The 26,313-nt window shown below is 43.2% G+C and overlaps 1 protein-coding gene across 9 annotated transcripts in view; it reads right to left on the reverse strand.

Annotated features, from left to right (window-relative positions):
* The window catches only part of LRRK1 (leucine rich repeat kinase 1), a 281,256-nt gene that overhangs the window by 20,483 nt on the left and 234,460 nt on the right, over positions 1 to 26,313 (reverse strand). For 6 of the 9 annotated variants that reach the window (XM_078771695.1, XM_078771694.1, XM_078771696.1 and 3 more), the window contains 4 exons: positions 10,355 to 10,503; positions 8,560 to 8,677; positions 8,193 to 8,309; positions 7,562 to 8,089 (listed from right to left, as the gene is read on the reverse strand). In XM_078771695.1, the coding sequence (XP_078627821.1) occupies positions 7,562 to 8,089; positions 8,193 to 8,309; positions 8,560 to 8,677; positions 10,355 to 10,503 (912 nt within the window). Of the gene's footprint in view, positions 1 to 7,252; positions 7,343 to 7,561; positions 8,090 to 8,192; positions 8,310 to 8,559; positions 8,678 to 10,354; positions 10,504 to 26,313 lie in introns of all 9 variants that reach the window. The other 3 variants (XM_078771700.1, XM_078771699.1, XM_078771701.1) reach the window with 3 other exon arrangements.

A 26,313-nucleotide genomic window follows, 5' to 3' on the forward strand; every position in this document is an offset into this window, starting at 1 on the left:
AAGTGCGTATGGCCGAGTCATTAGCAGCAACCAAAGAGGGGCCGCAAACGGCGTCCCGCCTGTCCTGCTCGGAGGCGGGTATGACGCTCAGTTGGGCGCCGGTGTCACAAAGGAAACGCCGCCCGGACGCTTTGTCCCGAATAAAAAGCAAGTTGCCCGAGTGGCCGGCACTCATGGCTGGGAATGAACGCCGGCCCGGCCGTTTCCCGACTTGCCGAAAGTGCACGGGGGTCGGCACGTCTGAGCCTTGTGTCCGAACCTGGCGTGGTAATAACACCACGCCTGGTCAGGTGGAGGCCCCGGCCGTTGTGTCGGAAGCGGTCGGCGCGGCGTGGCGGCCGCCAGTTGCACCGGCAGTTCGGCCTCCAACCGCGCAGGGCGCTCGGGCGTCGCCTCGGACGGCGGCAGGCTCCAGGTAGCCGCGCCGATGTGTTGGCCCGCCGAGGAGATCTTATCGGCTTCCCTGGCGAGGGCGCGGGGATCGGTGATCGACGTGCCAGCCAGGGCGAGGCGTACTGGGTGAGGCAGCTGGCGAAGGAACAGCTCGCGGAACAGAAAATCCGGAGAGTGCTCAATGAGCAACGAGAGCATATAGTCCATGCGCTCGGACGGGCGCGTGTCGCCGAGCTCAGGCAGGTCGAGCAGGCGCCGTGCGCGTGCCGCCGGTGAGAGGGCGAAAGCGTCGAGGAGGAGCGTCTTCAGCGCATCATACTTGTCAGCAGCCGGCGGGTGCTCGAGGAGGCTCAGGGCGCGGGCTGCGGTGGCGGAACCGAGCGCTGCCACGAAGTGGTGGAAGCGGGTGTCGTCCGCGGTGATGCCTCGCAGGGCGAACTGGGAGTCCGCCTGGGCGAACCAAACAGCCGCATGAGCCTCCCAGAAGGTAGGCAGTTTAAGAGTCACTGCCGTGTCCATGTCGGTAGGTCACCAGTGAAGGAGCTGCGCTCCAACGCGAGTCGAAAGAATTGACGCGACCAAAGACGGAATTCGTCCGAGTTGCTTTATTGAAACAAAACAGCTCAGGTATTCTGAAAAGCCCGTTTATCGGGCAGCAATATATATACACATTTATGCCGGGGTGTTTGCCCGGGAAAACCGAGACCGGGCATGCCCGGGTGTCAAGGGCGAGTCCTGGAAAGGCGAGTCTGGACATGCCCGGGGTCCTGGACGCGGCCTGGCAAGTCGAGGCTGGGCGTGCCCGAGCGCTCTGGGCGAGCCCTGGAAAGGCGAGAGCGGGCATGCCCGGACACTCTGGGCGAGCCCTGGAAAGGCGAGTCTGGACATGCCCGGGCGTCCTGGACGCGGCCTGGCAAGTCGAGGCTGGGCGTGCCCGGGCGCTCTGGGCGAGCCTTGGAAAGGCGAGACCGGGCGTGCCTGGGAGGTTCGGGCATGCCGGGAACAGCGAGTCCGGGCATGCCCAGGAGAGGCGCGTCTGGGCCCGTCCGGACGAGCCCGGCATGGCGATCGCGCCCTGGCCGCGTCCTGGCAGGTGCAAGGCGATTGTGTACATTCAGCGGGGACCGCTACAGTATCAAATTAGTGCTATGGGGAATGGTAAGACACGAATCAAAGGTTTTGAATTGCAAAATACTGTCTTTATATTCGCGATAAGTTGCATAATCAAATACATGTTATCATTTTGTACAGGCAGTTAATAACATCAAAATGTGTCACAATAATTCATATCACCAAACATACACAGGCAGTCAGCAAAATCATATATACACATGCAGTCAGTATAACTTCACATCTACACAGGCAGTCAATGACAAAATATACACAGGCAGTCAATGGCATCAAACATACACGATTACAGAATATGCCATTTAGAGTTCGTCATCACTGTCCTGTGTGTCGTATCCGACAATATAGTCCGCATCGTTTTCACAGTCCGTTCCACACAAGCAAAGGTCGGTCAAATTGATTGGCAAATCGAATTGGTCGAATGGTCGATCGAATCGAATTCGATGAATCGAATCGAATCGAATCGATCGAATTGGTCGAATGGTCGAATGGTCGATCGAAGCGATTGGTCGAATGGTCGAATTGGTCGAATGGAATTGGTCGATTGGTCGAATTGGTCGAATTGGTCGAATCGAATTGGTCGGAATTGGCAAATGTAAACATTGATTTTCTGATTTTCCATGTAATAACGTTTCCAAAAATGTGTAGGTTTGCTAATCTACCATGATTTTGAACGAAAAAACATAGTGAACCTGACTAATGTCTGTTAGGTTACAATTTGAGGTTGTTTGTTAGATTACAATTTGAGGTTTTTGTTCGATTACAATTTGAGGTTTTTGTTCGATTACAATTTGAGGTTGTTTGTTCGATTACAATTTGAGGCTGTTTGTTCGTTACAATTTGAGGTTGTTTGTTCGGTTACAATTTGAGGTTGTTTGTTAGATTACAATTTGAGGTTGTTTGTTAGATTACAATTTGAGGTTGTTTGTTAGATTACAATTTGAGGTTTTTGTTCGATTACAATTTGAGGTTGTTTGTTAGATTACAATTTGAGGCTGTTTGTTCGTTACAATTTGAGGTTGTTTGTTCGGTTACAATTTGAGGATGTTTGTTCGATTACAATTTGAGGATGTTTGTTAGATTACAATTTGAGGTTGTTTGTTCGGTTACAATTTGAGGTTGTTTGTTCGATTACAATTTGAGGCTGTTTGTTCGTTACAATTTGAGGTTGTTTGTTAGGTTACAATTTGAGGATGTTTGTTCAATTACAATTTGAGGATGTTTGTTCGATTACAATTTGAGGTTGTTTGTTCGATTACAATTTGAGGTTGTTTGTTAGATTACAATTTGAGGCTGTTTGTTCATTACAATTTGAGGTTGTTTGTTAGATTACAATTTGAGGTTGTTTGTTCGATTACAATTTGAAGTTGTTTGTTCGATTACAATTTGAGGATGTTTGTTAGATTACTGTTACATATTTATGTGAATGTATGTGAATTACTATTCAGGTCTTTGCTTATCAATGTGGACTTGATTAAAGGTTGTTGTGATTAAAGGGTCAGGAGCCCTTCTGGGAAAAAGGAGACCGGAAACGGAAGAAGAAAAGACACGAGGTCCTGGAGAAGCGAGGATTCTTCCTCTTCCTCGCCGAGCTCGGACGCGAGCGGGATCGATTGAGCAACGTAACAGAATCGGCCTTTAAAAGCCCGTCTAGCGAGAGGAGTTACCGGGACGTGTAACTACCCTTTGACACGTCAGGTCGCCGTGGGTTCGTGCACGGAACCAAGCAGCTGGCACAGTTCGCCTCACCGTCTACAAGGCCGCGTACGGGTCGCACCTTGGGCCGCGCGCGCTGGACAAGCCGCGTGTTGCTTTGCCTCCTTTGCTGTACCCGCTTTGCTTGGCCAGGAGGTGCGCGCTGCAGCCGTTGTTCCCGGTACGGGACGTGCCCGGTGAAAGCACGTCAGGAAGGGTCCGTTCAACCGCCCACGTGCGGAGATCGAACTACCGGAGTACGGAGACATTGAGAGAGACATTGACCATGGAGGGAGTCAGGAGTGGGGCTCACGTGAGGAATGTATAAGATGGCCATCTTAGAGTTATTATAGATGAGTTTACATCTTTGTACTATTGATTGCTGATTGTGGATGGTTGTTGATTGCTCGGGGAATATATTATTGATTATTCCGGATCCTTGGTGTGGGGTGTCTTATTGGTTGGAATTCAGATTTATGCGTTACGAAAGAGCATAAATAATAGATCTTTCTGGCGGAGTTCCTCTCACGGTCTGGGGGTCACCGAGACCAGGTAGTCACCGGGAGGACCACGTAACAATTACAATTTGAGGTTGTTTGTTCGGTTACAATTTGAGGTTGTTTGTTCGATTACAATTTGAGGCTGTTTGTTCGTTACAATTTGAGGTTGTTTGTTCGGTTACAATTTGAGGATGTTTGTTCGATTACAATTTGAGGTTGTTTGTTCGATTACAATTTGAGGTTATTTGTTCGATTACAATTTGAGGTTGTTTGTTCGGTTACAATTTGAGGTTGTTTGTTCGATTACAATTTGAGGTTATTTGTTCGATTACAATTTGAGGTTGTTTGTTAGGTTACAATTTGAGGTTGTTTGTTCGATTACAATTTGAGGCTGTTTGTTCGTTACAATTTGAGGTTGTTTGTTAGATTACAATTTGAGGTTGTTTGTTCGATTACAATTTGAGGTTGTTTGTTCGATTACAATTTGAGGCTGTTTGTTCATTACAATTTGAGGTTGTTTGTTAGGTTACAATTTGAGGATGTTTGTTCGATTACAATTTGAGATTGTTTGTTCGGTTACAATTTGAGGTTGTTTGTTCGATTACAATTTGAGGTTATTTGTTCGATTACAATTTGAGGTTGTTTGTTCGGTTACAATTTGAGGTTTTTTGTTCGATTACAATTTGAGGTTGTTTGTTCGGTTACACTTTGAGGTTGTTTGTTAGGTTACAATTTGAAGACTTTGGCAGAAAGTGGATAAGAGGGCAACTTTTCTCAACACAGGGACAGACCAAGTTCATTGTGGGAATACTTGTGCAAGTAAGGAAGCCAAGTGGTCATTTTTGTCAACAAACAAGACATATTAAAGAAAACAATGATGCGGTGCAGTTTCAGAAAGCGGAAATACTGCATAAAATGAGCTTGTGGGATATAGTTGAGATCACTGAGGATGAATGAGAGCTCTAATTATAAAGATCAAAAGAGCAAAACAAATTGACAAAAGTTAAAGCTCTATGGGATTTTAGGTGAAACATCAAAGTAAGAGGAAAATAAAGATTAAAGTGGAGGAAAGGTACTTGTTGGGATGCTAAACAGTTAGGAAAAGTACTTTTGGAGTGACACGTCAACGTTTGAAATACTTGGAACAAAGACAAGGCAGTGTGTCAGAAGCAGGGTTGGTGAGAAATACACAAGGGTGTGTGTGTCTAAACAAACATGCATTGATATTGTGGAATTTCAACATGCATTGATATTGTGGAATTTCAACATGCATTGATATTGTGGAATTTCAACATGGATTGATATTGTGGAATCCCCAACCCCACCCCGCTTATGTCGTGCAAGATAAGCCCCTCGCTCCAGCAGGGCTTTTTTTTTTTTTTTTTTTTTTTGTATACAAGATCGAGGCTCGTGAAAGAGCGATTAATCACACAGAAAGACAAACCGACACATAAAACAAATAACATCGGGAGCGGTAGACAAGATGGGGAGAGAGGGGGACGGACACACACAACATTTGAGAGCAGGGACCGAGAGACATGGAGACATCAAGAGATCTGTGGGAGGGAGAAGGCTTTGGGGGGAGGCATGGGAAGGGGGGGGGGGGGGGTGGGAGAGGTATAAAACATATGGACACTGCCAGGACTTCCAGGAAAGAAGTTGGAATTTCAAACAAGGTGGATCTGGGGTGAATTAGTGGGGGTAGAAAAGATCAAGGTTTTGATCAAAGACTCCATCTTGACTCCATCTTGATGATGATGACTCCATCTTTTCTCCTTACTTATTCAGGTTCCATCTGATGACGCCATCTTTGCTCCTTACAGATTCAGGTTCTTCATAACTTCATCTTTGCTCCTTACATATTCAGGTTCCTTCTGATGACTCCATCTTTGCTTCTCATTTATTCAAGTTCCTCCTGATGATTCCATGTTTTCTCCTTACATATTCAGGTTCCTTCTGACGACTCCATCTTTGCTCCTCATTCATTCAGGTTCTTCATAACTCCATCTTTGCTCCTTACTTATTCAGGTTCCTCCTGATGATTCCATCTTTGCTCCTTACTTATTCAAGTTCCCCCTGAGTTCACTCCTCACTTATTCAGGTTCTTCATAACTCCATCTGTGCTCCTTACCTATCCAGGTTCCTTCTGATGACTCCATCTTTGCACCTTACTTATTAATAAACGACATGCACATGTACAGGTGAAATGTAAGTCGTCTTTTATGCCATAGACCTGACGCTGGGTACCTCAAGCACAGATGCAACATTTGGTGCAGATTGGAAAACTAGTTTTCGATTTGATGAATATGAGACGTACATACACACAGAGAATTGCCTTATTAGTCCCCTACCGGTGTACACCGGAGGGGACTATAGGTTTGCACGCCGTCCCTCCGTCCGTCAGACTGTCAGTCCGTCAGTCCGTCAGTCCGTCAGTCCGTCAGTCCGTCAGTCCGTCAGTCCGTCAGTCCGTCAGTCCGTCAGTCCGTCAGTCCGTCAGTCAGTCAGTCAGTCAGTCAGTCCGTCAGTCCGTCAGTCCGTCAGTCAGTCAGTCAGTCAGTCAGTCAGTCCGTCAGTCAGTCAGTCCGTCAGTCCGTCAGTCCGTCAGTCCGTCCGTCCGTCCGTCCGTCAGTCTGTCAGTCCGTCAGTCCGTCACGCAAAGAACAGTTTTCCGGACTTTTTTTTCTAAACGCTTAATGCTAATGATTTCAAACTTGGCACATGGTTTCCTCATGATAAGTTGCAGATCAAGTTCGAACTTCACGACGTTTCGATCATTTTTGACAAAGTTATGGCACTTTGAACTTTGGGAATTCTGATAATTCTGATGATCCTTAACGCAGTGCCATTTTAAGTTTTAATTTCCTTTAAAAAAGATTTTCTCTGCAATAATAGGACCGATTGAGATCAAATTTTCACCTTAGCAGGGACTCAGTCTGTAGAATATTTTAATGGTAATTATGACGTCACAGGTCACGTGGTTCGGCCGCCATATCGTTTTTCGTGATAACACGAAAACCCCTTTTTCTCTGCAATGGCTGAACAGATCGAGGCCAAACTTTGCAGGCAGAATCGCATACCCATGACGAACAAAAAAGTCAGCGAGCTTGACGTCATGCATCACATGGTTTCAGAGTTATGACGTTTTTAAGCATGAACCTTTAAAATAGAGCCCCTCCCTCATTTTTGATCCAATCGAGGGGAAACTTCACAAATCTGTTCAGCACGTCCTTTTGGAATTTGCGATAGGGCACGTGCTTTGGCAGATATCGTTAATTAAACGTAAATATTTTTTTAAATGGATCTCTTGTTTATTCTAGAGTTCTCCTCAAGCCGCACCGCACGCCCTCAGCCTCGTCTCACGAACGTCAAAAGTGCGACACAGCGTGCGCTTTCCGGAGGGGCGGAGCCAAGCCGAGCAACATATATATACACATCGATCATTGATCGTGAACCGGAAAATATAATAAATTACTGATATTTAGCGACTCGAAAGGTTCTTTATCAACAACTTATTTTCTTGTGCTTTTGCTGACCTGTCTGCAAGGTGTATAAATCGAAGTCCCGAGTGCGAATCACAGGTGAGCCCCTCCTGAGGTAATTTGCGATTGGGAACGATTCAGAACCTGTGGGTAAATAACCCTTGGTAATTTCCCCAACAGTTTTCCGGACGACAGACTGCCGGTAGGGGACATGTATTGCAGCGCAATACTCACAATGCTTGTTTTATATCGTAGGGTATAATAATATTCCAATGTGACAACAAAAATGTAGATTTCCAATGTGGTCTAAGATCTTTGCACAGTGCAGTTTTAAATAAATATATATGGCACGTGGAGACATACCTGGAGTCCTCGAGAACCATAGGATTTCATGACGAGCATTTCTTCCATGTCCAACATAAATGAATCAAACAGGGGATCTTCAACACCGCAACGGTAGCGAGCCACCACGATGCACAGGGAAACATCGCACATGATCACCTCATTGGTATGATCATCCAATGCACAAACCATCTCTTTGTCAGTTGTCCTTTTCCCATCATTGTGTTTCTCCACAATAGTCGCCATTGAGATCAGGCGAGAAGAAGTCTCTGTGCAGGCATCGAGCCGGCGACTTAGGCGAAGGCCTGACCGTTTCAGCACCAGGATACCAGGGCCGTTGCCAAACCAGACTTCGGAGTGTCCTCGGGCTGATGTCATGGCACGCACAGCAGACATAGCTTGCCGTGGGTCCTGCTCAGGGATTCCAAATAAGGAGAGGTTGGCAAAGCTGGGACACACGAAGGAGCAGTTGCTATCAGGTCTCAAGCAAGACCCAGTAAATACAGCCACGTTGCCATCCTCCAGGCCTGCAAATACTGAGAACTCGTCCTAGAGGGAAGAGTGGAGTGTAGAAAAAGTCTCAAACGAAAAGCTGACAAAAAGATGTATTTATAAAAACGTATGAAAGTGTAATAGTTGTAGACTTGCTCACATCTTGTGCCTCAGGCAGGGCCAGCAGACAAGTGACCTGAGACGGAACACTTAGAACAACTTCTGGAGCTCTTAATGGACACATTTCCTGGAGCACGTACACCTCAATCTTCATTTCCTGGGAATAAGCAAGGTCCAAATGAAAGGATAGATGACAGGACACGTTTTGCTGTTTCCATACCACCAATCTAATGGTCCGATATGCCTCGCCGTTAAGTAAACGTTTGCTTGTAGAAACCTCAAACTGAAGTTCTGCCTTCCTAATTCTGGTCATTCTCTACAGCAAAGGCATCAGACAATCCAACAACAGTCTAGTTAATAAAACTATGGCAAACAAGTTTAATGAAACGTCATAGGAAAAAACACACCTGTGTGCCCAGCCAAACGGCCCTGCCAACCTTGGCAAAACAGGTAACCCTGCCCCCTGCACAAGCCATTCTCTCTGTTTCCAGCACAGCATGCTCAGTATTCACGAGGCTGTATGTCCTGTCAGAAAGCGTCAAATTAGCAAGCACAAGGGACATTCATCTCACAGACTAACCCCATCAGCCTCATTCCACCTCCATTCGTAGCAAGCTCCAAATTTGCATAGTTTGCAACCTTAAAAAAATTAATCAACAAAACAACTTTGCCTTCTTTTGTCGAATGTATATTTGTCAAAAATTGTCGCTCTATTTCATTCTCGCTCTGTTCTTTTCACCCTCTCTTTTCCTCAAGGTCATCTGCCATCAGCTTGGAAATCAGCAAACATCACCGCTTTACACAAAAAATGTGCAAAAACAGATCCTTGCAACTACAGACCAATCAGCCTTCTCCCAATTATCAGCAAGGTCAGGGAATCAATCATCGCTTCTGACATCAAATCCTTCCTCTTCTCCAATGGCTTGATCTCTGATCATCAATTTGGATCTCCGATCATCAATTTGGTTTCAGACCAGGCCATTCTACTCTGGACATGCTGCTGCTGCTGTCTCAACAATGGATGGAGGTCCTCAATGCCAAACAGGAAATCAGAGCTGTCTCCCTTGACATATCACGTGTCTTCGATACGATCTGGCACCCAGCTCTGCTCACCAAACTTTCCTCCTATGGTATCCATGGAAATTTCCACGCATGGCTGGCCATGCATTTGTCCATAGTCTGATAATATCTTTGTTTTTTCATGTTAAAAGTATCTAATGATATCTAATGATGTTTGTTCTCTATGTGATATATACTGTTAAAAAAATAAAAGTGACTCACAGACGGAAAGTAAAATCATCTTATTATAATAAACCAAATGTCCGTCTGTCCGTTCAAAGGCACCGCAAAAACGGCTCAACCGATCGCAACGATATTTTGGGTGGGTATTCCTGGGATCCCTGGGAGTAAAATAGTCCATATTGGTTTTCCAATTTTTTCCCAATTTTCCAATTTTCCAGTTTTTCCAAACACGATGGAATAATATTTACCGATATGAACAGTGATGTGGCTTTTGTTGAAATTCTACAAATACTGTTTAGATTTTGATGAGAATTATGAACCTGCTGCGAATGCGGAATTGGACAGATTACGGCAATGCGCGGGTTTGATAATATCCCAATACAACCGTCATTCAATCGTAATGTTTAATCGGTAAATGTTAATCGTGTTAACCGTTTTGTTGAAGTATCAATGGATGATTGGAATTGAGTGAATACAAGTACGATATTTAATTCGTAATTGTATTCAACCAACCGTACGGAACTTCACATCAGGATTTAAATATTTGTTTATGTCACGAATGTTGTTAAAAGTTTATTATATTAATGTGTATTTGTGATTGGAGTTATGCTGTTTGGAATAAAAAAAGAGATATCGAGTTCAAGTGAATGATGAAATGCCGTGACGGTTTCTACTTTATAAACGTGACATTCGCGGATCGCCATTGACTGGGAATGGAACACAAGTACCTGTTTGTTTGCAAACGGGTACGTTTTTCATGGAAGTCCTTCACGAACTTGCTGTCCATGTCTGACGTGCGACTGAAGGTGCTACAGGAATGTGGAATTTATTGGTTTCATGCTTTAACATTCGCCGTTTCTGCATTGCCTGTTTGCTTGTGGCTTCCCACCCGTGCATAGCACGGGTACCTCACTAGATCCACCAGCTATGGGAGTGTGTCCGAGTTGTCCAGTATTTTACCTGTTTATGCCCTCCTGGTGCCACAGCAAGGCCATGTGCATGTTCTGGCAGCAAAAACAGGTGTCATGCCAGCCACAGTCAAGCGTACAGCGCATGCAGACGGTGCTTGGATGCTGCAGAAGGGAAAGAACCTCTTGAGCAGATGGACGCTAAGGGTCAGGGTAATGATAAAGAAATGACATTTGAGTTATATACAAGTTACCTGCCACCTGGTCAGGGTAATGATAAAGAAATGACATTCGAGTTATATACAAGTTACCTGCCACCTGGTCAGGGTAATGATAAAGAAATGACATTCGAGTTATATACAAGTTACCTGCCACCTGGTCAGGGTAATGATAAAGAAATGACATTTGAGTTATATACAAGTTACCTGCCACCTGGTCAGGGTAATGATAAAGAAATGACATTTGAGTTATGTACAAGTTACCTGCCACCTGGTCAGGGTAATGATAAAGAAATGACATTTGAGTTATATACAAGTTACCTGCCACCTGGTCAGGGTAATGATAAAAAATGACATTCGAGTTATATACAAGTTACCTGCCACCTGGTCAGGGTAATGATAAAGAAATGACATTTGAGTTATATACAAGTTACCTGCCACCTGGTCAGGGTAATGATAAAGAAATGACATTTGAGTTATATACAAGTTACCTGCCACCTGGTCAGGGTAATGATAAAGAAATGACATTCGAGTTAGATACAAGTTCCCTGCCATCTGGTCAGAGTAATGATAAAGAAATGACATTCGAGTTATATACAAGTTACCTGCCACCTGGTCAGGGTAATGATAAAGAAATGACATTCGAGTTATATACAAGTTGCCTGCCACCTGGTCATGGTAATGATAAAGAAATGACATTCGAGTTACATACAAGTTACCTGCCACCTGGTCAGGGTAATGATAAAGAAATGACATTCGAGTTATATACAAGTTACCTGCCACCTGGTCAGGGTAATGATAAAGAAATGACATTCGAGTTATATACAAGTTACCTGCCACCTGGTCAGGGTAATGATAAAGAAATGACATTCGAGTTATATACAAGTTACCTGCCACCTGGTCAGGGTAATGATAAAGAAATGACATTCGAGTTATATACAAGTTACCTGCCACCTGGTCAGGGTAATGATAAAGAAATGACATTCGAGTTATATACAAGTTACCTGCCACCTGGTCAGGGTAATGATAAGGAAATGACATTCGAGTTATATACAAGTTACCTGCCACCTGGTCAGGGTAATGATAAAGAAATGACATTCGAGTTATATACAAGTTACCTGCCACCTGGTCAGGGTAATGATAAAGAAATGACATTCGAGTTATATACAAGTTCCCTGCCATCTGGTCAGAGTAATGATAAAGAAATGACATTCGAGTTATATACAAGTTACCTGCCACCTGGTCAGGGTAATGATAAAGAAATGACATTCGAGTTATATACAAGTTACCTGCCACCTGGTCAGGGTAATGATAAAGAAATGACATTTGAGTTATATACAAGTTACCTGCCACCTGGTCAGGGTAATGATAAAGAAATGACATTCGAGTTATATACAAGTTACCTGCCACCTGTAAAGAATAGATTCTGTTATTACAGCGCTAGATCAAACAAGCATTCTGAGTATTGCGCTGCAATACATGTCCCCTACCAAAGTTCAAAGTGCCATAACTTTGTCAAAAATGATCGAATATGCAAATTTATGCACAGTTGATGCTGGTTTTCAAACTTGATCTGAGGTATGCTGAGACACGTGTGTCACGCCTCGCCTCATTGATAGGCCCGCAAGGTCGCTCCGTGGAGCAGCCTGCACGTATTGCACTGTGTAAATTATATAAATTATTACCAACTCACGGTCTGAGGTACTTGTGATTCAAGAGATATCCTTTTTTTTTTTTCTTTTTTTTTGTTTAATTAACGATATCTGCCAAACCACGTGCCCTATCGCAAATTCCAAAAGGCATTTTAGTAGACTGATATGCTGAACAGATTTGTGAAGTTTCCCCTCGATTGGATCAAAAATGAGGGAGGGGCTCGGTTTTAAAGGTTCATGCTTAAAAACGTCATAACTCTGAAACCATCAGTAATTTATCATATTTTTTCGGTTCACGATCAATGATCGATGTGTATATATATGTTGCTCGGCTTGGCTCCGCCCCTCCGGAAAGCGCGCGCTGTGTCGCGCTGTTGGCGTTCGCGAGACGAGGCTGAGGATGCGCAGTGCGGCTTGAGGAGAACTCGAGAATAAACAAGAGATATCCATTTTTAAAAATATTTTCGTTTAATTAACGATATCTGCTAAACCACGTGCCCTATCGCAAATTCCAAAAGGACATTTTAGTGCTGAACAAATCTGTGAAGTTTCCCCTCGATTGGATCAAAAATGAGGGAGGAGCTCGGTTTTAAAGGTTCATGCTTAAAAACATCATAACTCTGAAACCATGTGACGCATGACGTCATGCTCAATGACTTTTTGTTCGTCATGGGTATGCGATCCTGCCTGCAAAGTTTGGCCTCGATCTATTCAGCCGTTGCAGAGAAAAAGGGTTTTTTGTGTTTTCACGAAAAACAATATGGCGACCGAACCACGTGACCTGTGACGGCATAATTACCATTAAAATATTCTACAGACCGAGTCCATCATATGGTGAAAATTTTATCTCAATCGGTCCTATTATTGCAGAGAAATTGGTTTTTAAAGGAAATTAAAACTTAAAATGGCACTGAGTTAAGGATCATCAGAATTACCAAAGTTCAAAGTGCCATAACTTTGTTAAAAATGATCGAAACGTCGTGAAGTTCGAACTTGACCTGTAACTTATCATGAGGAAACTATGTGCCAAGTTTGAAATCATTAGCGTTAAGAAAAAAAGTCCGGAAAACTGTTCTTTGCGTGACGGACTGACAGACGGAGGGATGGCGTGCAAACCTATAGTCTCCTCCGGTAGGGGACGAGAGAGAGAGAGATAGAGATAGAGATAGAGATAGAGATAGAGATAGAGAGAGAGAGAGAGAGAGAGAGAGAGAGAGAGAGAGAGAGAGAGAGAGAGAGAGAGACTTTGACTTTTTAGTCCTTTTATTACAAAAATATAAAAGTAACAATATACACGTTTTGCAATGAAATCAATAATGCCAACAAAAAGAAAAAAGAAAAAGAAAAAGAAGAAGCACCCAATGATCATCAAATAAGAAACAATCAGTATCTCACAACAGTATTCTAAATTCGTTTTCTTTAACCTCACAAAACCCACCAACACACCAAGTATCAACAAAGTTTTGAAAATTTCCGGCCTCGTTGGAAAGGGTAAATTCCAGTTTCAATCTTGCTGAGACTAATGCATTCAAACACAACATGATATTGCAGTGCTCTATCGGTTTGCCAGATAGTTTGTCTTTTCTTGTCAAATAAACAGCAAGTTTCGCAGTTGCTATTAGGAAACTAAACAGTTTAGATGCAGGATTCTGTTTAGGAGCAAAACCAAAGACGAAATTTCTCAAAGAAAAAGTAACATGCATTTCGTGTGCAATGTAATTCAACCAATGAAACAAAGGAAATAATCGGATACAGTCTATGAATGCATGAAACAAGTCCTCATTGACTGTACAGAAGGGACAACAAACAGATACAGGAGAAAAATGTCTAATAAACGTGTTGGAGGGAACAATCCAGTGGGCCAAACGCCACTGGAGATCACCTGTTCTTTTGGATGTGGGCTCACTATACATGGCTTCCCAGATAGGTTCGGAGGGGGGTCCTCCGGGTAACAATCCTTTCCATCGGGTAACTCCATTTAACGAAGGGTTCCCATTTAACAGCTTGAGGCACATCTTGTAGATGCCCTTGCTGTCCATTGTCTGGAAAAGCTTTGACCCATCGCTAACAGGGGGCAAATCGTTTTAAATGGGTTCAACAATCAATTTAGGCACTGTCGGCTCATTTAGATCTTCTTCTGTACCTCGAGTCCAAGTTAGGCCAAGTTGCCGTCCCACCTGAATCATTTTCCTCAAAATTTTTGCAATCATCCTATGGGACCAAATCCCTGTCAGGTCGGCGATTTCACTTACGGATTTCCAACCATACCCTGAGTCATGTCGGAGATGCCGCACCTTCACGATACCAGCTGCTATAAAGTGTTGGCAAAAATCTCGACTCTTTGGAATGTCGGGAAAGAGAGGGTTATAGAACAAAGGCTCGTGTGCCAGCATTTTCGTTACATATGTGTCCGCCTGACGACTCACAGAAAGGCTCTGCCAGGCATTTAAGAGGCTTTGGTAAAAAGCAGGGAGAACCGATATGTCGACATGTTGGAGGTTCATTTGAAAAATTCAAACCCGTACCCGAGCCTACCCGCTCGCTGCAGTACAAGGCGCGCAGGGAGCCGGCCTGGCAGATGTTCCATGTAGAGGAGACGTTGAATGGACCGCAGCCGGAAGGCCATTAGGCGGGCTTTGATGTCGACGAGGTTGTGGCCACCCTCAGCCGAGGGGCGACATATCACATCGGGTCGTAGCCAGTGGTAGCCTCCCCAGAAGAAGTCCACCAGTTTGCCCTGGAGTGCTTTGAGTAGGGCCTCCGGCGGTTGCAGGCAGATGAACCTATGCCACAATATTGTGGCAACTAAGTTGTTGATCACTAGCACACGGCCCTTGAAGGACAAATGAGGTAAAACCCTTTTCCATCGGTTCAATCTTTCTCCCACTTGCTCAATTACCCCGTCCCAATTTCTCTGAGCATACTGTGGGGAACCAAGGAATATGCCCAAGTACTTAATTCCCTCACTTCCCCACAGCAACCCTGCGGGGAGGGATGGGGGCGGCTGTGGTACAGGCTGCAGAAGGTTGCGATAAGGGGAGGGTATCCATAACGTCTTGCTCTTGTTCCAATTGATTTTTAAAGAGGAGGCAGCGTGAAACTTTGATAGGCACTCAACAAGGATATCAATATCATCCTTATCTTTTACAAAGATGCAGACGTCATCCGCATAAGCACATAGGGTTAGCGGTGCACTCATGGGAGAGAGTGCTATTCCAGAAATCTTCTTTCTCAGTAGATTGAGAAGAGGCTCTAAAGAAAGAGCAAACAATAAACCAGAGACTGGGCACCCTTGCCGAACCCCTCTCCGAACCTTGATGGGGGGAGCCAGCACATTATTAATCTTAATTAAACTAAATACATCCGTGTATAGCAAGGAAATGTAGGAACGAAAGTTTGCTCCGAGGCCACATGCCTGTAACACATGATGCATAAACTTATGGTCGATACTGTCAAATGCCTTTTCAAGATCAAGCGACATCATTCCAAAGTCTTCTTTAACATGGTTACCATCAATGAGATCTCTGATTAAAGAAATATTATCATGGATGGATCTTCCAGGAACACAGTAACTCTGTTCTGGCAGTACTAGATCACCAATAACCTTTTTTAGTCGATTAGCTAGTACTTTTGAAAAAAGCTTGTAGTCCGTGCACAGCAGGGAGATCGGTCGCCAGTTCACCAAAAGTCGGGGATCTTCAGTTTTCGGGAGCAAGCACACTACGGCTCTTCTTAGACTCAGCGGCATTATACCAGTCTGTATAGAAGTGTCCAAAACATTCAGCAACTCAGGGTCTAAAAGCTCCCAAAATGTCAGAAAGAATTCGGGAGGTAGACCGTCAATACCCGGAGCTTTCCCTGAATCCATGGCAGCAAGAGCACAGGTTAGCTCAAGGAGGGTGATTGGTAGGTCAAGCTCCAACCGTTGAGCCTCAGTTAGGGAGGGGAGGTGAGAGGTTAAATCCATCATTGTATCATTACAAACAGTCTGCTCCTCAAAAAGTTTTGTAAAGAATTCAATAATGTTTATTCTAACATCATCCTCGTTGACAACAACGTTGCCTCTTGAGTCCAAAACAGAAGAGATTAGCCGTGATGGCTTGCTTAAGGATTCTAAATGAAAGAAAGACTTGTTTGGGGTGTCTGATAATTTTACATTCTGTATTCTAAGTCTAATTAATGTACCGGCTGCTTTCTCTTGAACTAACTCCCTTAAAAGAGCTTTCTTTACAAGCAATAACCGGTAATTGGCGTCATTGTTTTCATGAGCCAATTTACTCTCCAATTGTAGAATATCCAATTCCAACCGGGCCATTGTAATGTGCTTGTCGTTTGTGCTGTGTGATTGGAAACATTGACAAAAAACCCGAATTTGAGATTTCATGTTATCCCACCATATGCTGGATGAAGAAAAGGAAGATTTCTTTGCTACTAGACCTGCCCAGAAAACACGAAAGGCTTCTTTAAACATACCATCTTCTAGAAGTCTAACATTAAACTTCCAAAAAGCGCTCCTATTTGCGGGTTGAGGAAAGGAAAGGTTTAGGGTTACCATATGATGGTCTGAAAACACGGAAGGAAAAAGATTTGAAGAAACCGCAGTATTTTTAAAGGGTACGTTGATGTACCATCTGTCAAGCCTTGCCAAGGATACTCGACTATTGGCGCATCGACACCAGGTGTACTGGGATGTGTTTGGGTGGTGCAACCGCCAAACATCAACGAAGCCCATTGTGCTAAAAAAATTGGATAAGTGTACATGGGACTCAGGATGGGGTTCGACAGAGTTTCTGTCAACCGATGGGTCGAAGGTGCAATTGAAATCACCTCCTACACACACACAATGATCAAAATCAACCGATCTTAAGTGATTTATCATTGAGGTGAAGAAGGACTTACACTCTACGCTATCACTTGGCGCATACACATTAAAAATGGTGTAATGGAAGTTATGGCTTACTAGTTTGAGAGAGCTAAGCCGACCATTTATTACCTCCTGAAAATGACATGACTCACACACGAGGCCTGGCTTCAGCAAGAAGCCGATTCCAGCAGATGAAGCTGATAAATTGCTGAAATAGCATTGGCTCTTAAAAAATTGATGCCAGTTATGTTCCACATTTGGTGTGATGTGAGTTTCTTGAAGTAAGATCACATCCACCTTTTTCCGTTGAAATATGTTTTTTACTTGAACCTGGCGGAGGTGGCTAGCACCACCACCGTTAATATTTAAAGTTGCAAGTTTTATAGTTTTCATCCTGTATTGATGAAATCAGCCTGTGGCTGGGAACACTCTACACCTGCACGTGTGATGAATTTTCTTAACCTGTGGTATTGTGACTTATTCAGGTCAAATTGTTCAGGCGTTTTAATTATGGATTTTGCAGTGTGGATGAATGCAACCAAATCGTTAAAATAGTCTTTAATGACTATGTTACGCTGTCTGTACGTTTCGGCTAGAAACGACACGATGTGTTGGGGGGGTATCTGTGACTGAGATGCTGATGACTGTGACAGCTCAGTCACTTCCACCTCGTCCTCAGACTCTGACAGGTCTGATAATGTCCCACCTGGATCTTGGGCCTTACTTGCAGCTCTCACGAGCTCCTCTGGATGCATCTCCTGAGATTTCGTTGGGTACTCTGGTACACACTCACGAGCAGACTGGTGCTTACTTTCTTTATGTGTGCTTTGGCAAATGGCTGCAGATCTCTGCGTAGCCGGGGTTACGATTTCTGTTTGTAAGACAGAGCAATTTGTTTGGTCACCAGTCTGCTCAGCTACTGGAGGGGGAACCGGTAGGGCTTCGCGTTCAGGCTCAAAAATGGCCGCATTGTTCGGATCAATGTAGGCTTTATTCTCAGAGCCTGGGAAATCAGTAACATCCTCTTTTCCACTTTGGCGTTCGATATTTTCGTTTGCTGTAAACGTTTTGCCCTCTTTTGCAGAGACAGTGTCTCTGCCCAAGACACCCTTCTTTATCGCACCATCGGGGCTATTTGTTAGTGGTGCTTTCCGTTTTTTGGTCAGTATGACAAGTTCTTCATTCATGGGTTCACCAGCAGTACTAGCATCACCAAGTGCCATCTCACTGGGTTTGGGTAGCACCGGGGCGTCGGGAAGCACGGTCGGGGCGTCGGGAAGCACAGTCGTGGCGTCGGGAAGCACGGTCGGGGCTTCGGGAAGCACGGTTGGGGCTTCGGGTAGCACGGTTGGGGCTTCAGGTAGCACGGCTGGGGCTTCGGGAAGCGTAGTCGGGACCTCGGGAAGCACAGTTGGGACATCAGGAAGCACAGTCGGGGCGTCGGGAAGCACGGTCGGGGCTTCAGGTAGCACGGTTTGAGCGCCAGGAAGCACGGTTTGAGCGTCGGGGAGCACGGTCGAGGCGTGAGGAAGCACGGTCGAGGCGTGAGGAAGCACGGTCGAGGCGTGAGGAAGCACGGTCGAGGCGTGAGGAAGCACGGTCGAGGCGTGAGGAAGCACGGTCGAGGCGTGAGGAAGCACGGTCGAGGCGTGCGGAAGCACGGTCGAGGCGTGAGGAAGCACGGTCGGGGCGTGAGGAAGCACGGTCGAGGCGTGAGGAAGCACGGTCGGGGCATTTTCTTTTTTACAGCCCACGTTGGTGTGTCCCAATTTGCCGCACTTCGTACAAGATGCTTTGAGACAAAACCTTTTAACGTGTCCGAAGGCTCCACAAAGGAAGCACGTTAAGGTGCCTGACGAAGCATACATTTGATATTGACGATCATTTACCGAAATTTTAAACGAGATGTTTAGTCCTGTATCGTCGCCGCGATCAGGAAGCACCATGAATACTTGTCTCCGGAAACTCATAACATGTTTCATTCGTTCATCCCGACATCCCAGGGGAATCATCGAGATTCGGGAAACAACAGTTCCATACCGGGTCAGAACAGCCATTAACTTATCATCTGTGATAAACGGAGCGACATTTGAAATAATAACTTTAATCGCCGGTGTGTCCATCGGGGAAACCATGACGAACTGCCCACCTTTCAATGACAGACCGGTACTAACAACATCATGCACGAACTTCTCGTCCGACACGAAAACAACAAACTTTTGGTTCATCCGCGACGCGGCGCGGACATTTTCATCGCCGATAACATTCCCTACAGCTAGGATAATGTCCTCGGTAGGAACACCTTCGGGAGGGACACACACGAAAGCATGCTTCCTTGTTAGGGTTTCAAACCCTTCCTGCCGTGCACGAACACTCGCCATAACGGCGATGTCTCACCTTTCCACCTTGACCAGGTGGAAAGGACACAAAATAAATAAAGTCGAAATGAAATAATGAATAATAAAGTTCTCACGACGCGAGTAAGGTAAACAGCACCGACGGAGCAGGTAAACTGAACCGAACGGGTCTGCTCTCACCTTTGGGCTCTTCTCTCACTCTCTCTGTCTCAAGGGAGGGAAAGAGGCACAGGTGGTAAAGAAGGACACGACAAAGGCGCGATGGGAAAGGAAGGAATGGGGGGGGGGGGGGCGACAACAACAACACAAGCACGGAGCTACAGCACACGAACACCAGTGCACGCCATCTTGCCACGCCCAACACACGAACGGCCAGGAGAGAGAGAGAGAGAGAGAGAGAGAGAGAGAGAGAGAGAGAGGAGAGAGAGAGAGAGAGAGACAGAGACAGAGACAGAGAGAGAGAGAGAGAGAGAGAGACAGAGAGAGAGAGAGACAGAGAGAGACAGAGAGAGAGAGAGAGAGAGAGAGAGAGAGAGAGAGACAGAGAGAGAGAGAGAGAGAGAGAGAGAGAGAGAGAGACAGAGAGAGAGACAGAGAGACAGAGAGAGAGAGAGAGACAGAGAGACAGAGAGAGAGAGACAGAGACAGAGAGAGAGAGAGAGAGAGAGAGAGAGAACGGATCACAAGGATAAAGACACATTTGAAGCTCTATCATTAAGGTAAGACAACACACAAATTGTTCATGTGAAAATATAGCCAACCTAGAACGGCTCTCAGTAGACAGCATACCTCCGCCAGCTGAACGGTTTATGTTTTGTATACCCACTGATAGGCCGGATCTGCTGACCTAAACCAAAATCGAATCGACCGAACTCATCCACCAAGTTTTGTCATAACTCGTTCATAACTTCTTGAAATATCATGCTGTATATCGTTTTTGGCCCTTTCACTCAATGGTGAACAATCACTTTGAAAAAAACAAAAAACTACCGTATCTGGATTGGGATCTTGAGAAATATCGAATCAATTTGTCCTTGTCACACACCCAACCTGTCCATCTTCGTCCAAATCCGTCCACAACATTTTGCGATATCATGTTATATATAGTTTTAGTATCTCTCAATAGTGAAGAATCACTTAAAAATTCTCCGATCCAAATACAGATCCAGATCTTCACCAAAATCGAATCATTTCTTCCGTGTCACATCCCCAAGGTCTCCACAAAATTTCGTCCAAATCTGTAAGCACCCTTTTGAGATATCCTGTCCACAAACAGACAAACAAACAAGAAATATGTCGTGCATAGTACAATACTTGTGAAATACCTAAAATAAGTTGTTGACCTATGGCCTATTGTTACGTGCTCCTTCTCCGACCCCCTGGCCGCGGTGTACCTCCGAGCCCCGAGAGGAGTCACGGCAGAAAAATGTGTTATTCTGTGTCAAAAATCAATGGTGAAACCACACCAATTGTTACTAAAGCCGCTGTCACACCTTGACGTTTTAGCCAGCATATGCCGACGTATCAAAATTTGGCAAATATGCTGGCACACGTCGAATACGTTATGGGTAAGTTTTGTATACGTTAAGAGCACGCTGAAGCACGCTGGCATACGTCGCAGTACGCCGAGGTCGTCGACAAATTTTGTGCATGCACAAAATTTGTCAACGTATCCAGCGTATGACTCACACGTTCCGCATACGCTGGCCATAAGTTGTAGGCACGTTAGGCGATCGTTGACACACGTCGACACACGTTACTTGTACGTTACTCATAAGTCGAAATACGTCGAGATAATGTCGAGCGTACCCGAAACTTATTTCTAACCTATGAGTAACGTGCTTTGAGCCTATGTGTAACGTATCTCCAACGCATATTGACGTATGTAGACGTATTTGACGTCTTCCGGACGACCACAGAACTTAATGAACGTGTTTCTAACTTACAGCTACTGTATAATGGCGTATTGGCAGCGTTTAGGGGAATTGGTATAAATGGGGTTCACAGGAGGAACCCGTCAGTGTTCCAGACTCCATGGTGAGCAGATGTCCATGTCATCCGAGAGATGGAGGATCTGGCAAGGCTGAGACGAGAATACCTACTAGCTGTCCTCCAACATCAACATGACCTCATCGATTTGACACTGTACCAGTTGCGTGCCAATAGAGCCAGGAGAAGAAGAGGTGAACAGAGGAGAAGGAACTGGGTGAGACCATGGATCAGGAGGCGACGGCAGTTTGGCATGTATGACCAGCTCATGGTAGAACTCCGTAACGAGGACCATGCATCCTTCACCAACTTCCTGCGTATGCCCCCAGCGATGTTCAACGAGCTGCTAGCCAGAGTGGGTCCAAGGATAACCAAGCAGTACACCTTCTACAGGGAGCCGCTTGAGCCTGGCATGAAGCTGGCACTGACTTTGCGTCAGTCATTTGCTGTCAAGCTCATTGTCAAAGCATGCTTGATACTGCACAACCTCATGAGGACCAGGTAATTCATGTTTACATAGCATATATTATACAGTATACAATGCAATTTAACTTTTAGCCTATGCTTATAAACATTATATGATTTACCTTAAATGTTATATGTATCATTATATTACTTTTTATTGTACAGCGCATTAGAATATATGTTTTTATTATAGGTGCGCTTTATAAGTAAATAAAATCAAATTCTAATTCCAGGTACCCAGGACTACAGAACCAGCAGCTTGACCGGGCAGAGAATGAGAACCGCGACCTTGTTCCAGGAGCATGGCGAGAGGGACATCACTTGGAGGATACACAGACACTACTGGCCCCAACATTGCCTCCAAGGACGGAAAGAAACAGAGGAATCTCCTCAAGCACTGGGTTAACTCCCCAGCTGGCGCAGTTCCGTGGCAAGATAGGATGATTTAGATATTTGTATTACTGCATTGTTCAGGCAATAAAGGACCTCAGAGACAGTAAGATTCCTCTTGAAATGAACATCGTATAAAAAGCTTTTTTTCAATTATGCACTTTGCAATATACATGTACAATTCAACAAATAAAAAATGTTCTTGTTACTTTGTAATACGTTTGTATCGACTGTACATTATATTATTATACCTTTTTCAAAGTGTATGAATAAACATATATATTTATATGGACCCAAAGGGAGTCAGTGATTCGAATTCGAAGATTCGAAGTTTTCTTCGGCATGACGGTGATGTTGACACTTCGATGTCTAGTGCGGTTATGATTTGAATGGTCGAGCGGCAGCCTTTTAATAGGCTACGCCACGTGATCGTCGGCGATACGCTGCCGCGCGCTATGCATAAGTTAGACTATCGTTGGGCATAAGTTGTGAACGCCGACAACACGCTAAACATTCGTTGGTATAAGTTATCTATAAGTTATCGAAACGTTCTGTGTACGTTACTAATACGTTATGCATACGTCCAACTCGTTATGAATACGCTATTATACGCCCAAAACTGGAAAAAAAACATCGATAGTTCAGCGAACGCCAGCGTTTTAGATAAATTTTGATACGTCGGCATACGCTGGCTAAATCGTCAAGGTGTGACAGGGACTTAACAAACAAATATTGCATTAAAAATCACACAAGAATAACAGTACAACAACGATAGCGATCAAAGGTACAATCAACATATATCTTATGATGGTACCATCAGCTAATATCAGGTAACTCACTGTGCTCCAAGTGAGTGAAAAAAGAACATTCCCCAATGTCACTATATTCCCGTCTTCGAGCTCAAGTTGATCCCCTCCAGCAATCGTCAGAAAGATGTCGAATTCAAACCCGAATCCCGTTCAGATGCCTGGCCCAGTCACGCTGCCAAAACTGCACAAAGGCGTACGCGGCCAAAGCGGCAGAAAAGGGTCACGCGGCCAACAGCTGCGAAAAGGCGCACTCCAGGCGACTGGGAAATTCACCCCCTCGGGTATGAATGTTTTACCGCTCCAAATCTGCGAACCTCAGGTTTGTCTTCAAAATTCGCGTTGCACACACACATCCCAGATAGACGTCTGAATGGTGAAAACGGCTGATGCAAAGCAAAGACCTCTCGTGATGAGCAAAGCACGCGAGTCAAAATGGCCGACGGCTCGTACTTGAGACGTAATGACACAACGATGATTCCTCGGAATCCAACGCCAAACCTGACATGCAGGTTGCTCAGTCACAGCGATAAAAACCCTATCGCAGGAATCCCTTGCCAGGAAACCCAAAGTTCACTCGTGACTCTTGCTCGACAACGTTCGCTCAGGACGAAGAAACGACTCGCTTCTTCTCCGACTTCACTTGCTCCGCCTCCTTTCTCTCGTCTTCTTCCGGTTTGTCGTCCGGTTCCCGATCCGGTTTCCTGTTTCTTTTAACATTAACTTTTAACTTTTGAAACTAGAAATCTCTATTCCCTTTAAATGACAACAATAATAATACATGGAATCGGAAATATTTAGAAAACCACCACAACGGAAGTGACGAATCCGTAACACCTATGTTGACCAAAAAAAATATGGTAGTTGAATTCAATGATGAGGTATGCAAATCCTTTTCAAATTTCATAAGTTTCATCAATTTCGTAAGACTCTTCATAAGTCAATCAGATAAAAATTAACGATTTTAGACATTTGGCCGATGTTGACCTTTTCCCTTTTAGATCTCAAAAATAATTGGTGGTGAAAAAAAATGGTGAAAATGTCAAAGGTCGACTCAAGGTCAAACTTCTAAAACCATCAATTTTCATCTGAAAAATCATCAATTTTCATCCAATTGACGAACATTAAGCAAGAAATTAAACAGAATAATAATCAATTTTAATCCGATTGACCTTTGCTTTGATTAAGATCGTCAATTTTAATGTTGATGAAATGTACAATTTGATATATCCATGGCGACTTCTTTTTCTGGGGGGTGGGAGAGGAGGGTGGGAGGTTGCGGGGGGTGGATGGCGGTGGATGTGGATTTTGCAAGTATCGTGCTTTGCACAAACATCTTCATTGTTCGTCTGTTTGTGAGCAGGATATCTCAAAAAGTTGTGGACGGATTCAGACGGAATTTGGTGGAGTGGTTGGGTGTGTGAGCAGGACGAAATGATTAGATTTTGGAGAAGATGCGAATCCGGCTCTGGATCGGAGAATTTTTTAAGTGATTCTTCACCATTGAGAGATACAGCTAAAATGATATATGAGCTAAAATGATATATGAGCTAAAATGATAAATGAGCTAAAATGATAAATTAGCTAAAATGATATATGAGCTAAAATGATATATGAGCTAAAATGATATATGAGCTAAAATGATATACGAGCTAAAATGATAAATGAGCTAAAATGATATATGAGCTAAAATAAAATACGAGCTAAAATGATATATGTGCTAAAATGATATACAAGCTAAAATGATATATGAGCTAAAATGATATATGAGCTAAAATGATATATGAGCTAAAATGATATATGAGCTAAAATGATATATGAGCTAAAATGATATATGAGCTGAAATGATATACGAGCTAAAATGGTATACAAGCTAAAATAATATATGATCTAAAATGATATATGAGTTAAAATAATATATGAGCAAAAATGATATATGAGCTAAAATGATATATGAGCTAAAATGATATATGAGCTAAAATGATATATGAGCTAAAATAATATATGAGCTAAAATGATATATGAGCTAAAATGATATATGAGCTGAAATGATATACGAGCTAAAATTATATATGAGCTAAAATGATAGATGAGCTAAATTGATATATGAGCTAAAATGATATAAGAGCTAAAATGATATATGAGCTAGAATGGTATATGAGCTAAAATGACATATGAGCTAAAATGATATATGAGCTAAAATTATATATGAGCTAAAATGATATACAAGCTAAAATGATAAATGAGCTAAAATGATATATGAGCTAAAATAATATATGCGCTAAAATGATATATGAGCTAAAATGATATATGAGCTAAAATGATATATGAGCTGAAATGATATACGAGCTAAAATGATATATGAGCTAAAATGATATATGAGCTAAAATGATATATGAGCTAAAATGATGTATGAGCTAAAATGATATATGAGCTAAAATGATATATGAGCTAAAATGATATATGAGCTAAAATGATATATGAGCTAAAATGATGTATGAGCTAAAATGATATATGAGCTAAAATGATGTATGAGTTAAAATGATATATGAGCTAAAATGACATATGAGCTAAAATGATATATGAGCTAAAATGATATATGAGCTAAAATAATATATGAGCTAAAATGGTATATGAGCTAAAATAATATATGAGCTAAAATGATATATGAACTAAAATGGTATATGAGCTAAAATGGTATACGAGCTAAAATAATATATGATCTAAAATGATATATGAGTTAAAATAATATGAGCAAAAATGATATATGAGCTAAAATGATACATGAGCTAAAATGATATATGAGCTAAAATGATGTATGGGCTAAAATGATATATGAGCTAAAATGATGTATGAGCTGAAATGATATATGAGCTAAAATGACATATGAGCTAAAATGATATATAAGCTAAAATGATATATGAGCTAAAATAATATATGAGCTAAAATGGTATATGAGCTAAAATAATATATGAGCTAAAATGATATATGAACTAAAATGGTATATGAGCTAAAAGATATATGAGCTAAAATGGTATACGAGCTAAAATAATATATGATCTAAAATGATATATGAGTTAAAATAATATATGAGCAAAAATGATATATGAGCTAAAATGATGTATGAGCTAAAATAATATATGAGCTAAAATGATATATGAGCTAAAATGATATATGAGCTAAAATGATATATGAGCTGAAATGATATACGAGCTAAAATTATCTATGAGCTAAAATGATATATGAGCTAAAATGATATATGAGCTAAAA

The sequence above is a fragment of the Myxine glutinosa genome, chromosome 2 (assembly GCF_964187855.1).
Source record: "Myxine glutinosa chromosome 2, kmMyxGlut1.1, whole genome shotgun sequence".
Lineage (NCBI taxonomy): Eukaryota > Metazoa > Chordata > Myxini > Myxiniformes > Myxinidae > Myxine > Myxine glutinosa.